We start from the raw sequence: 14013 nt of genomic DNA, 5'->3' as shown, positions 1-14013 counted from the left end.
AGAGCTTAAGGTTAAAGAACCCTGAGGGAACAGTAATCACAATATGATCAAGTTCACATTGAAATTTGAGAGGGAAAAAATAAAATCCAATGTGCTGGTATTTCAGTAGAATAAAGGAAGTTACCATGGCATGAGAGGGGAACTAACTGAAGTTGACTGGAAAGGGACATTTACAGGAAAGACAGCAGAGCAGCAACGGCTGGAGTTTCTGTGAAAAATGAGGGAAGTGCAAGAAAGATATATTCCAAATGAGAAGAAATTTTCAAAGGGAAAAAGGATACTACCGTGGCTAACAAGTGATGTCAGAGCCAAAGTAAAAGCAAAAGAGAGGGCAATGAAGCCAAAGCTAGTGGGAAGAGAGAGGATTGGGAAGCTTTTAAAAACTTGCAGAAGGAAATTAAGAAGGTCATTGGGAAGGAAAAGATGAATTATGAAAGGAAGCTGGTAACTAATATCAAAGAAGATACTAAAAGCTTTTTTTAAATATATAAAGGGTAAAAGAGAGTCGAGGGTAGACATAGAACCAATACAAAATGATGCTGGAGATATTGTAATGAGACATGCAGTGATGGCAGAGAAACCAAATGCATATTTTGCATCAATCTTCACAGTGGAAGACATCAGCAGTACACCAACATTCAAGAGTGTCAGGGAAGTGAAGTACAGTCAGCCCTCCTTATCCATGGATGATTGGATCCCCCGCGGAACCCCGGACCTTATTAACATGTTCAGTGCGGTGGACATTAGGACCCGGCGGCACAGCTCTGAATCTGCGATGTTTCTGTTCACGAAAATAATCATGATCACGATTGAAAATAAGATGGAAGTAATAAAGCGACTGGAAAGAGGTGAAACACCATCAGTCATCGGAAAAGCGTTAGGCTACAGTCGGTCAACAATCGAAAGAATTTTAATGGAGCACGTGAAAGGCCCTGCCCCGATGAAAGCTACAATTATTACTAAGCAACGCAGTGGGTTAATCATTGAAATATGTATGTTTCTTAAGTTTTTTTATATGCATAGAAAGGTAAAATACGTACTATATACTAAGAAAAACGTTTGACTAACTGACGCTATATAATACCGGACGTACCTGTTCCGACTTCAAATCCGACTTAAAGACGGACTCAGGAATGGAACTCATTCATAACTCGGGGACTTTTAACTCATTTTTAGAATACTTATAATACCTAATACAATGTAAATATTATGTAAATAGTTGTTATACTGTATTGTTTAGGGAATAATAACAAGAAAACATAGTCTGTACATGCTCAAACAATGAGTGCTGGTGAGAGAACTTCCAGGTTTTCCTGATCCACGGTTGGTTGAATCTGCGCATGCGGAATCTGCGGATAAAGAGGGCCAACTGTATGTGCAGTGAAAAATTACAACTGAGAAAGTGCTCAGGAAGCTTAATGGTCTGAGGGTGGATGAACGTCCTGGACCTGATGGAATGCACCCTCGGGTTCTGAAGGAAGTAGCTGGAGATTATGGAGGCATTAACAATGATCTTTCAAGAATCGATAGATTTTGGCATTGTACCGGATGACTGAAAAATTGCAAAAGTTACTCCACTATTTAAGAAGGGTGGGAGGCAGCAGAAAGGAAACTATAGAACTGTTAGCCTGACGTCAGTGGTTGGAAAGTTGTTGGAATTGATTATGATGGATGAGATTACAGTATACCTGGAGGCACATGACAAGATAGGCCAAAGCCAACATGGTTTCCTGAAAGGAAATTCCTGCCTGACTAACCTACTACAATTTTTTGAGGAAATTACAAGCAGGGTAAATGAAGGAGATGCAGTGGATGTGGTGTACTTGGAATTTCAGAAGGCCTTTGATAAGGTGCTGCACATGAGGCTGCTTAGCAAAATAAGAGCCCATGGAATTACAGGGAAGTTATGAGCATGGGTGAGGCACTGGCTGATGGGCAGAAAACAGAGAGTGGGAATAAAGGGGTCCTATTCTGGCTGGCTGCCAGTTACCAGTGGAGTTCCAGAGGAGTCGGTGTTGGGACTGCTGCCTTTTACCATGTATGTTAGTGATTTGGACTATGGAATTAATAGATACGTGGCTAAATTTGCCGATGATATAAAGATAGGTGGAGGAGTGGGTAGTGTTGGGGAAACAGATAGCCTAAAGAGATACTTAATAGTTTTGGGGAATGGGCAAAGAAGTGGCAAATGAAATACAATGTTGTAAAGTGTATGGTCATGCACTTCAGGGGAAGAAATAAACAGGTAGACTATTATTTCAATGGGGAGAGAATTCAAATTCAATTGTTCTTGATTAGCCAGGGCATCAAAGGGTATGGGGAGAAAGCAGGAGAGTGGGGATGTCTGGAAGAATTGAATCAGCCCATGATTGAATGGTGGAGCAGACTCGATGGGCCAAATGGCCTACTTCTGCTCCTATACTTTATGGTCTGGTATCCAATCCCTTAGTAAACCTTCCAATAACTTTCCTACAACTGATGCCAGACTCCCCAGCCTACAATTTCCTGATTTATGTTTAGAGCCTTTTTTTTAAAAACAGCAGAACAACACTGGCTATTCTCCAATCCTCTGGTACCTCTCCTGTTGCTAAGGATGATTCAAATATCTCTGCTATTGCCCCGGCGATTTCTGCACTTGCCTCCCGCAGGGTCCAAGGGAACACCTGGTCAGGCCCTGGGGATTTATCCACACTGATTTGCATCTACAGAATTTTTTCAACCTGTTAATACTGTTGTATGTGCTGTTTGTGATACATGTACTGTTTTGCACCCTGGTCCTAGAGGAACATTGTTTTGTTTAGCTGTATACATCTATACAATTGAATGTCAATGAACTCATATTAGAACTTGAACATGGAGTGAGTGATTTTGCAGTGAATATTTTTATGATTAAGCCTCTGATTTTATTTTTGTCAACATGCAGTTTGAAGAAAAGTGAAACTTAAGTCTGACCAAATATGTGACTACACAACATGATATTGTGGTGTACAATGCTTACAAGCCAATCAGGAATGATTCAAGTTGAATTAGTGCTGTGCAGACAAGATGGTGGTGAGTGGGGAGTGGAAGAGGGAATGGACAGGGAGGAAGAGCAGGATTGGTTTCTGCCATTTAATTTAGACCATTTATAGAAAACAGTCAGTAATTATTGTTGTGCTACTCATTCAAAGTCTAATGCCCTTCCCTTGGACAACATTGGTGGCGTGGAGAGGGGAGACTTGCAGCTTAGGCAACTGCCGGCCTTCCATTAAAAAAAAACCTTGCCCAGGCTTGCGCCCTGGAAACTAACGGAGACTAATGGAGGCCTACACACACTCACTCAAGGACTAACAAACACAAAGTGCTGCAGGAACTCAGCAGATCAGACAGAATCTCTGGAAAGGAATAACATGTCAATGTTTCGAGCCGTGACCCTCCATCAAGAGTGGAAGAGAAGGAAGCAGAATCCAGAATAAGAAGGTGTGGGGAGGGGGACGAGTACAAGCTGGAAGGTGACATGGATGAGTGGTATGAAATAAGAAGCTGGGAGGCGATAGGTGGAAAAGGTACAAGGCTGAAGAAGAAGGAATCTGATAGGAGGTGACAGTGAACTGTGAGAGAAAGAGAAGGAGGATGGGATGATAGGTAGATGTGGAGAATTGAATTGGTAAGAGGAGAGCTACAATGGGGAATGAAAAAGAAGAGGAAAGGCCAGAAGTTACTGGAAGTTGGAAAAATCTCTGTTCAGACATCAGGTTGGAGGCTACGCAGACAAAATATGAAGTGCTGCTCCTCCAACCTGAGAGAGGCCTCATCGTGACAGTAGGGGATGCCATGGACTAACATGTTGGAATGGGAATGGGATTTAATGACTGTCCAATTTAGTTATCTCAGGCACACTGGGATGAGAAGGAAATAAAAAGCTACTCTGAGGTTTAGACTTACCTTTATTTTCACAGTAGGAGATACAATTGATGCTTTCTCCAGTGCTAAATCCCAGGTGTTCATCTAGTGTCAACACATAATTCTCATCTCTATCCAGATCCCAGAGTCTGTTGAAAAAGCAGAACAGATTACAGGTTAAAAATTGGCTTTATTTGATATGTACTGTACATTGAAAACTTGAAATATAGAGATACGTGTGATTTGCGTCAACAACCAACACAGTCCGAGGTTGTGTTGGGGGTCACCCTCAAATGTTACCATGCTTCTCGAGCAAACACAGCAAGCCCTTAACGGAACCTACGCGTACATCCTTGAAATGTGCGAACACAGCAAACCCTTCACTGACCCTACCCGTACGTCCTTGAAATGTGCAAACACAGCAAGCCCTTCACTGACTCTACCCGTACGTCATTGAAATGTGCGAACACAGCAAGCCCTTCACTAACCCTACCCGTACGTCCTTGAAATGTGCGAACACAGCAAGCCCTTCACTAACACTACCCGTACGTCCTTGAAACGTGCGAACATGGCAAGCCCTTCACTGACCCTACCCGTACGTCCTTGAAATGTGCGAACACAGCAAGCCCTTCACTGACCCTACCCGTACGTCCTTGAAATGTGCGAACACAGCAAGCCCTTCACTGACCCTACCCGTACGTCCTTGAAATGTGCAAACACAGCAAGCCCTTCACTGACCCTACCCGTACGTCCTTGAAATGTGCAAACACAGCAAGCCCTTCACTGACCCTACCCGTACGTCCTTGAAATGTGCAAACACAGCAAGCCCTTCACTAACCCTACCCGTACGTCCTTGAAATGTGCGAACACAGCAAGCCCTTCACTGACCCTACCCGTACGTCCTTGAAATGTGCGAACACAGCAAGCCCTTCACTGACCCTACCCGTACGTCCTTGAAATGTGCAAACACAGCAAGCCCTTCACTAACCCTACCCGTACGTCCTTGAAATGTGCGAACACAGCAAGCCCTTCACTGACCCTACCCGTACGTCCTTGAAATGTGCAAACACAGCAAGCCCTTCACTGACCCTACCCGTACGTCCTTGAAATGTGCAAACACAGCAAGCCCTTCACTGACCCTACCCGTACGTCCTTGAAATGTGCAAACACAGCAAGCCCTTCACTAACCCTACCCGTACGTCCTTGAAATGTTCGAACACAGCAAACCCTTCACTAACCCTACCCGTACGTCCTTGAAATGTGCGAACACGGCAAGCCCTTCACTGACCCTACCCGTACGTCCTTGAAATGTGCGAACATGGCAAGCCCTTCACTAACCCTACCCGTACGTCCTTGAAATGTGCGAACACAGCAAGCCCTTCACTGACCCTACCTGTACGTCCTTGAAATGTGCGAACACGGCAAGCCCTTCACTGACCCTACACGTACGTCCTTGAAATGTGCGAACACAGCAAGCCCTTCACTGACCCTACCCATACGTCCTTGAAACGTGCGAACACGGCAAGCCCTTCACTGACCCTACCCGTACGTCCTTGAAATGTGCAAACACAGCAAGCCCTTCACTGACCCTACCCGTACGTCCTTGAAACGTGCGAACACAGCAAGCCCTTCACTGACCCTACCCATACGTCCTTGAAACGTGCGAACACAGCAAGCCCTTCACTGACCCTACCCATACGTCCTTGAAATGTGCGAACACGGCAAGCCCTTCACTGACCCTACCCGTACGTCCTTGAAATGTGCGAACACGGCAAGCCCTTCGCTGACCCTACCCGTACGTCCTTGAAATGTGCAAACACAGCAAGCCCTTCACTAACCCTACCCGTACGTCCTTGAAATGTGCGAACACAGCAAGCCCTTCACTGACCCTACCCGTACGTCCTTGAAATGTGCAAACACAGCAAGCCCTTCACTGACCCTACCCGTACGTCCTTGAAATGTGCAAACACAGCAAGCCCTTCACTGACCCTACCCGTACGTCCTTGAAATGTGCAAACACAGCAAGCCCTTCACTAACCCTACCCGTACGTCCTTGAAATGTTCGAACACAGCAAACCCTTCACTAACCCTACCCGTACGTCCTTGAAATGTGCGAACACGGCAAGCCCTTCACTGACCCTACCCGTACGTCCTTGAAATGTGCGAACATGGCAAGCCCTTCACTAACCCTACCCGTACGTCCTTGAAATGTGCGAACACAGCAAGCCCTTCACTGACCCTACCTGTACGTCCTTGAAATGTGCGAACACGGCAAGCCCTTCACTGACCCTACCCGTACGTCCTTGAAATGTGCAAACGTAACAAGCACTTTACTGACCCTACCTGTACGTCCTTGAAACGTGCGAACACAGCAAGCCCTTCACTGACCCTACCCATACGTCCTTGAAATGTGCGAACACGGCAAGCCCTTCACTGACCCTACCCATACGTCCTTGAAACGTGCGAACACAGCAAGCCCTTCACTGACCCTACCCATACGTCCTTGAAATGTGCGAACACGGCAAGCCCTTCACTGACCCTACCCGTACGTCCTTGAAATGTGCGAACACGGCAAGCCCTTCGCTGACCCTACCCGTACGTCCTTGAAACGTGCGAACACAGCAAGCCCTTCACTAACCCTACCCGTACGTCCTTGAAATGTGCAAACACAGCAAGCCCTTCACTGACCCTGCCCGTACGTCCTTGAAACGTGCAAACGTAACAAGCACTTTACTGACCCTAACCAATACATCTTTGGAACGTGGTGGGAAAATGGAACTCATGCGATCACGGGGAGAACACACAAACTCCTTGCATACAGCAGAAGGAATTGAACTGCAATCTTAAAGCTGGTACTGCAACTGTATTGCACTAACCATTACACCACCATGCTATCCCACAGATAATACGGATTGACATAGCCTGTCACCCAGTCTTCATCACAACAGATATTTTAAGGGTAACATGAAGGCTCAGTGGTTCGAGTTAATGGCACTCACACCAGTAACCCAGTTTCAATCCGGAACTCAGGAGCTGTCCAACTGAAGTTTGCATGTTCTCCCTATGACAGCATGTTTTCCTCTGGCCGGCCAGATTTTCTGCCAGATCCTAACAATGTTCTGGTAGGTTAATTGGCTACAGTATTCCATCCCAAGTTTGTGACCAGCAGTTGACAAGAAGATAGAAATAAATAGGAGAATGGGACAGAAAAAACAAAGCCCAAGCAATTTTAATAAAATGCTGGAGGAGTGCAGCAGGTCAGGCAGCATCTATGGAAATGAATAAACAGTCCACATTTCAGACCAAAACTCTTCATCGGCACTGGAAAGAAAGGTGGAAGAAGCCAGAATAAGGTGGTGAGGGAGGAGGGAGGAATACAAGATGGCAGGTGATAGTTGAGACCAGGTGAGAGGGAAGGTGGGTGGGTGGGGCAGGCGGGATGAAGTAAGAAGCTGGGAGGTAAAGGGCTGAAGAAGGAGGAATCTAATAGGAGAGACCAGTGAAAGTCAATACAGACTAGTTGGCTCAATAGCCTCCAAGTTGCGAAGAAGTGACATAAGCCCCACCGAATAGAAGAGGAATTTGAATGAATGATTTTTCTGATAGATAGCAAATGTTAAAATCTCCATTCAAAGTTTTCAAATGACAAATAAAATGCTCAAAGCTGGACCAATGGATCACATTATGCAGGTTCTCTAACTCAGAAAGATTGAGGTGGTGTGACTTTGATCAATTATAACATACAGGACATCAGCTAGTCTACATTATCATTCAGACAAATAATTAAAGATGACAATTTTGATATGTTGTGGTGAAATGTTAGGCAGTTTTTCCAAATGCAATAAATTACATTGAAACTGTTTGCTGAGAAAGTTGACATGTCCACTCGCCATTCTGATTGATTGTTATACTTCCACTTTCACTTACTGCTCTGCAATTCAGTTGGAGAGCTTACCATCATCACCGGCAACACACCATTCATCCAGCCCTTCTGTTGCTGCATTTTACTGGCAAAGCAACACCATGCACACCCTGAATTCACATCAGCGAGCCACTGTCACCTCCACAGTCAGAAGCTGAAATAATGACTAGACAAAGACAATAAATTGCTGGAAATCCAGTGCAACACACACAGAATGCTGGAGGAACTCAGCATCTATGGAAAGGAATAAACAGTTGAGGTTTTGGGCCAAGATGTTGTCTGACCTGCTAAGTTCCTCCAGCATTTTGTATATATTACTAATGACTACCTGAAGCATGGTAGGCTATGGTCTAAATGCAGGTCATTGGGACTAACAGTTCATGTGGGAGGGTGGGATAGATTGGGAATGAGTTAAATGGTGTGATTCCTAAATTTGCTAATATACTCAGACACAAAATGCTGGTGGAACACAGCAGGCCAGGCAGCATCCATAAGAAGCACTGTCAACGTTCTGGGTCTCGGCCCGAAACGTCAACAGTGCTTCTTATAGATGCTGCCTGGCCTGCTGTGTTCCACCAGCATTTTGTATGTGTTGTTTGAATTTCCAGCATCTGCAGATTTCCTCGTGTTTTGTAACTGAATATTTTTCTGCTATTGTAATTATACGTGCTATATGTGCTGTATTTTGCACTTTGGCCCCAAAGGAACGCTGCTTCGTTTGACCATATTCACATGTATGGCTGAACGACAATTAAATTTCAACTTGAATTTGAACCAAATTGTTTGGCAATCTATAAAAATAAAAAGAAAAGAAAAGCAAATAACTTGCCTCATTCCTCACTTACACCAGCAAATCATTTCTCAGTGTCAAATTTGGTTTATTAATGGTTATTCTTGACCCTGACTGTGATCAGTACACATGCTTTTCAATATCTTTTCAGTATCTTAAATGTATCTATTTTAATGCTAGGAGCATTGTAAGAAAGGTGGATGAGCTTAAAGCGTGGATTGATACCTGGAATTATGATGTTGTAGCTATTTGTGAAACATGGTTGCAGGAAGGGTGTGATTGGCAACTAAATATTCCTGGATTTAGTTGCTTCAGGTGTGATAGAGTAGGAGGGGCCAGAGGAGGAGGTGTTGCATTGCTTGTCCGAGAAAATCTTATGGCGGTGCTTTGGAAGGATAGATTAGAGAGCTCCTCTAGGGAGACCATTTGGGTGGAATTGAAGAATGGGAAAGGTGCAGTAACACTGATAGGAGTGTATTATAGGCCACCTAATGGGGCGCGTGAGTTGGAAGAGCAAATGTGTAAGGAGATAGCAGATATTTGTAGTAAACACAAGGTGGTGATTGTGGGAGATTTTAATTTTCCACACGTAGACTGGGAAGCTCATTCTGTAAAAGGGCTGGATGGTTTAGAGTTTGTGAAATGTGTGCAGGATAGTTTTTTGCAACAATACATAGAAGTACCGACTAGAGATGGGGCAGTGTTGGATCTCCTGTTAGGGAATGCGATAGGTCAGCTGACAGATGTATGTGTTGGGGAGCACTTTGGGTCCAGTGATCACAATAGCATTAGCTTCAATATAATTATGGAGAAGGACAGGACTGGACCTAGAGTTGAGATTTTTGATTGGAGAATGGCTAACTTTGAGGGGATGCGAAGGGATTTAGAGAGAGTGGATTGGGTCAAGTTGTTTTATGGGAAGGATGTAATAGAGAAATGGAGGTCATTTAAGGGTGAAATTATGAGGGTACAGAATCTTTATGTTCCTGTTAGGGTGAAAGGAAAGGTTAAAGGTTTGAGAGCACCATGGTTTTCAAGGGATATTAGAAATTTGGTTCGGAAAAAGAGGGATGTCTACAATAGATATAGGCAGCATGGAGTAAAGGAATTGCTCGAGGAATATAAAGAATGTAAAAGGAATCTTAAGAAAGAGATTAGAAAAGCTAAAAGAAGATACGAGGTTGGTTTGGCAAATAAGGTGAAAGTAAATCCGAAAGGTTTCTACAGTTATATTAAAAGCAAGAGGATAGTGAGGGATAAAATTGGCCCCTTAGAGAATCAGAGTGGTCAGCTATGTGTGGAACCGAAGGAGATGGGAGAGATTTTGAATGATTTCTTCTCTTCGGTATTCACTAAGGAGAAGGATATTGAATTGTGTAAGGTGTGGGAAACAAGTAAGGAAGTTATGGAACCTATGACAATTAAAGAGGTGGAGGTACTGGCGCTTTTAAGAAATTTAAAAGTGGATAAATCTCCAGGTCCTGACAGGATATTCCCCAGGACCTTGAGGGAAGTTTGTGTAGAAATAGCAGGAGCTCTGACGGAGATCTTTAATATGTCATTAGAAACGGGGATTGTGCCGGAGGATTGGCGTATTGCTCATGTGGTTCCATTGTTTAAAAAGGGTTCTAGAAGGAAGCCTAGCAATTATAGACCTGTCAGTTTGACATCAGTGGTGGGTAAATTAATGGAAAGTATTCTTAGAGATAGTATTTATAATTATCTGGATAGACGGGATCTGATTAGAAGTAGCCAGCATGGATTTGTGCGTGGAAGGTCATGTTTGACAAACCTTATTGAATTTTTTGAAGAAGTTACGAGGAATGTTGACGAGGGTAAGGCAGTGGATGTAGTCTATATGGACTTCAGCAAAGCCTTTGACAAAGTTCCACATGGAAGGTTAGTTAAGAAGGTTCAGTCGTTAGGTATTAATGCTGGAGTAATAAAATGGATTCAACAGTGGCTAGATGGGAGATGCCAGAGAGTAGTGGTGGATAATTGTTTATCGGGATGGAGGCCGGTGACTAGCGGGGTGCCTCAGGGATCTGTTTTGGGCCCAATGTTGTTTGTAATATACATAAATGATCTGGATGATGGGGTGGTAAATTGGATTAGTAAGTATGCCGATGATACTAAGGTAGGAGGTGTTGTGGATAATGAGGTGGATTTTCAAAGCTTGCAGGGAGATTTATGCCGGTTAGAAGAATGGGCTGAACGTTGGCAGATGGAGTTTAATGCTGAGAAATGTGAGGTTCTACATTTTGGCAGGAATAATCCAAATAGAACATACAGAGTAAATGGTAGGGCATTGAGGAATGCAGAGGAACAGAGAGATCTAGGAATAACTGTGCATAGTTCCCTGAAAGTGGAGTCTCATGTAGATAGGGTGGTGAAGAGGGCTTTTGGAACACTGGCCTTTATAAATCAAAGCATTGAGTACAGAATTGGGATGTAATGTTAAAGTTGTACAAGGCATTGGTAAGGCCAAATTTGGAATATTGTGTGCAGTTCTGGTCACTGAATTATAGGAAAGATATCAATAAATTAGAGAGAGTGCAGAGACGATTTACTAGGATGTTACCTGGGTTTCAGCAATTAAGTTACAGAGAAAGGTTGAACAAGTTAGGTCTCTATTCATTGGAGCGTAGAAGGTTGAGGGGGGATTTGATCGAGGTATTTAAAATTTTGAGAGGGATAGATAGAGTTGACGTGAACAGGCTGTTTCCATTGAGAGTAGGGGAGATTCAAACTAGAGGACATGATTTGAGAGTTAGTGGGCAGAAGTTTAAGGGAAACATGAGGGGGTATTTCTTTACTCAAAGAGTGATAGCTGTGTGGAATGAGCTTCCTGTAGAAGTAGTAGAGGCCAGTTCAGTTGTGTCATTTAAGGTAAAATTGGTTAGGTATATGGACAGGAAAGGAGTGGAGGGTTATGGGCTGAGTGCGGGTAGGTGGGACTAGGTGAGATTAAGGGTTCGGCACGGACTAGGAGGGTCAAGATGGCCTGTTTCCGTGCTGTGATTGTTATATGGTTATATGTTATATGGTTAATATATACAAACAACTAGGTCAATTGTGAACCCAGCTCATTATACCACACATCAGGTTTTCTTTCAAAATACCACTGAAAATTTATGTAATTGCATAATATGACTTAACATTTTAAAACAGAATAAACTGCAGAATACTTCACTCTGCAGTTGCAAAGCCCAGAATTCTCTCCCAGTACTGTGAAACTATTTCCTCACCGAATAACTGTCTCTCCAGCTGTGGTGATCAGAAGGTCTCTCTCTGCCCAGATAATATCAGAGGCTCGATCTGTCTTTCCACTCAACTTGACCTGCAAATATAAACAGAGGTGGGCAAAGTAGAATGGAAACCCTGCAAAATCAGAACTTCCTTCGAGCAAGATGGCAGCACAGTCAGACACAGAGACCTCTCGGGATTCAAATAAAGATGCAATTGTTCGTTTTGTCTTTTTTTTACAATTGCAAGACATTGCTGCATCAAGTTCTACAGGTCTACCCCACTAGCGAGTTGCTGAATACTGGTGGAGCTGGTTGCACACCGTGCTGGAACCTGCTTCAGGCGGCCAGGAAAGAACGTGTCAGAGTCGGTGCGCAGTCCAACGGAGTGATTGTTTTGGACATTTTGTTATTATTTTATATATGAAGCAGTAGTAAATTGAGGCAACTGGACTTGCTGTTACCTACAAAACATTTTGCCACTCATCCAAGAAGCTTCTTCAATTCTAATCCATGGTGGGTAGTCTGGTTTATAAACTCGAAGGTATAGCAATCACATGTGGGTTGTTAAGAGTCATAGAGGTAATGAGAGAGTCATTAGTCTTATCTTCGCATGAATGGAGGTGTGAACTGTTGTGGAGACACAAGCAATATCATCTATGCTATCCAATGCAATTAGAACTGCGCAGATCTATATATCAGTGAGACAAAACAACCACTTCACAAACGGATGGCCCAGCATAGGAGGGCTAACACCTCAGGTCAAGACTCAGCTGTATACCTACACCTAAAGGACAAGGAACACACACTCCTTTGATAATAATAGTGTGCACAGTTTGGACAGGGGAGGACAGGTGGTTTGAAAGAGGGGTTAAAGAAGCCATCTTTGTCAAACTGGAAAACCCATCCCTGAACAGAGAGGATGGGTATGACACCACCTAGCAGCTACTTGCTATACAGTCCTAACATCTCCACCCTGGCATCTCCACAACAATTCACACCTCCATTCATGCAAAGATAAGACTAATGATCTTCTCATTACCTCTATGACTATGACAAACACATGTGATTGCCAAACCTTTAAACAACTCAGAGTTTATACACCGGAGAACTACCCACCATGGATCATAACTGACAAAACCTCTGGGATGAGTGGCAAAATGTTTTCTAGACAACACAGCAAGTCCCATTGCTTTGATTTACTACTGCTGGATAGACAATGACCTGGATGACTGAGAACCTTCATAGACATTATTTTATATATTTTTGTTACTGTATGTTTTTATGCTATCTGCTGTATGTGACTGCTGGTACTGTGTTTTGCACCTTGGTCCCAGAGAAATGCTGTTTCATTTAGTTATATTCATGTATATGTTTGAACAACAATTATACTTGAACTTGATTTAAATATATCTGGAGTCCAAAGTGACAATAAATGAATCCATTTGTGGGCTACTTAAGATGGAACCACATTCCTAATGTAAACACACATTACATATCCTCTGATATTAGTAATTCATCTCAAAGGTTTTAATTTCATCCACCAGTTTGTCTCCCAATTTATTACTGGTATAACAGACTGGCACTCGAGCCTAACCCTTAAAATCCCAGATCCTTTTCCAAAAGTGTTATGCAGCAAGATAATATGAAGGAATCCTAGGAATGTTGACCTTCATAAATAAGGGGAAAACAAATAGTAATATTATTCATAAAAGCTTTATTCCAATTTTCATCTAAAAATGAACTTCAATGTTCATTTCCAATTCACCTCAGGATTGCTGATTTAGAACAATAACCCTAATACTGCTACCTTCAATGTATTTTAAGACACAGCAAAAGATTGGCTCATCTAGTCTGAATTTTCTGTATGAAATGGCCAGTTCACATTGAATATATTTTTGTCTGCCAACCTTTGCACTTTCCCTTTCTTTTGTATTGTCTGCCCTGCTGGATATGGCCAGAGAATACAACATGACAAAGACTACACAACTTTAACAAGCTGGATTATTTTGTATTCATAATAAGTATCCATGGATGTTGGGAAAATGGAGAACTACATGGGAAGGAATGGTTAAGTTGATCTCAAAGTAGGTTAAAGGGTTGGCACAACATCGGCTGGGCTTGTACTGTGCTGTACTGTTCTATGTTCTATAATTGAGCTTGGGTATCTACTG

General features: G+C 43.1%; 1 protein-coding gene across 1 annotated transcript in view; it reads right to left on the bottom strand.

Annotated features, from left to right (window-relative positions):
* ift140 (intraflagellar transport 140 homolog (Chlamydomonas)) overlaps positions 1–14013 on the bottom strand; it is a 218852-nt gene that overhangs the window by 189327 nt on the left and 15512 nt on the right. Inside the window, exons 7-8 of the mRNA XM_059978862.1 lie at positions 11843–11934; positions 3925–4031 (exon numbers count right to left, since the gene is read on the bottom strand). Coding sequence (XP_059834845.1) covers positions 3925–4031; positions 11843–11934 — 199 coding nt within the window. The remainder of the gene's footprint in view (positions 1–3924; positions 4032–11842; positions 11935–14013) is intronic.

The sequence above is a fragment of the Hypanus sabinus genome, chromosome 9, assembly GCF_030144855.1.
Source record: "Hypanus sabinus isolate sHypSab1 chromosome 9, sHypSab1.hap1, whole genome shotgun sequence".
Lineage (NCBI taxonomy): Eukaryota > Metazoa > Chordata > Chondrichthyes > Myliobatiformes > Dasyatidae > Hypanus > Hypanus sabinus.
This window is presented reverse-complemented; position numbering and strand designations above follow the sequence as displayed.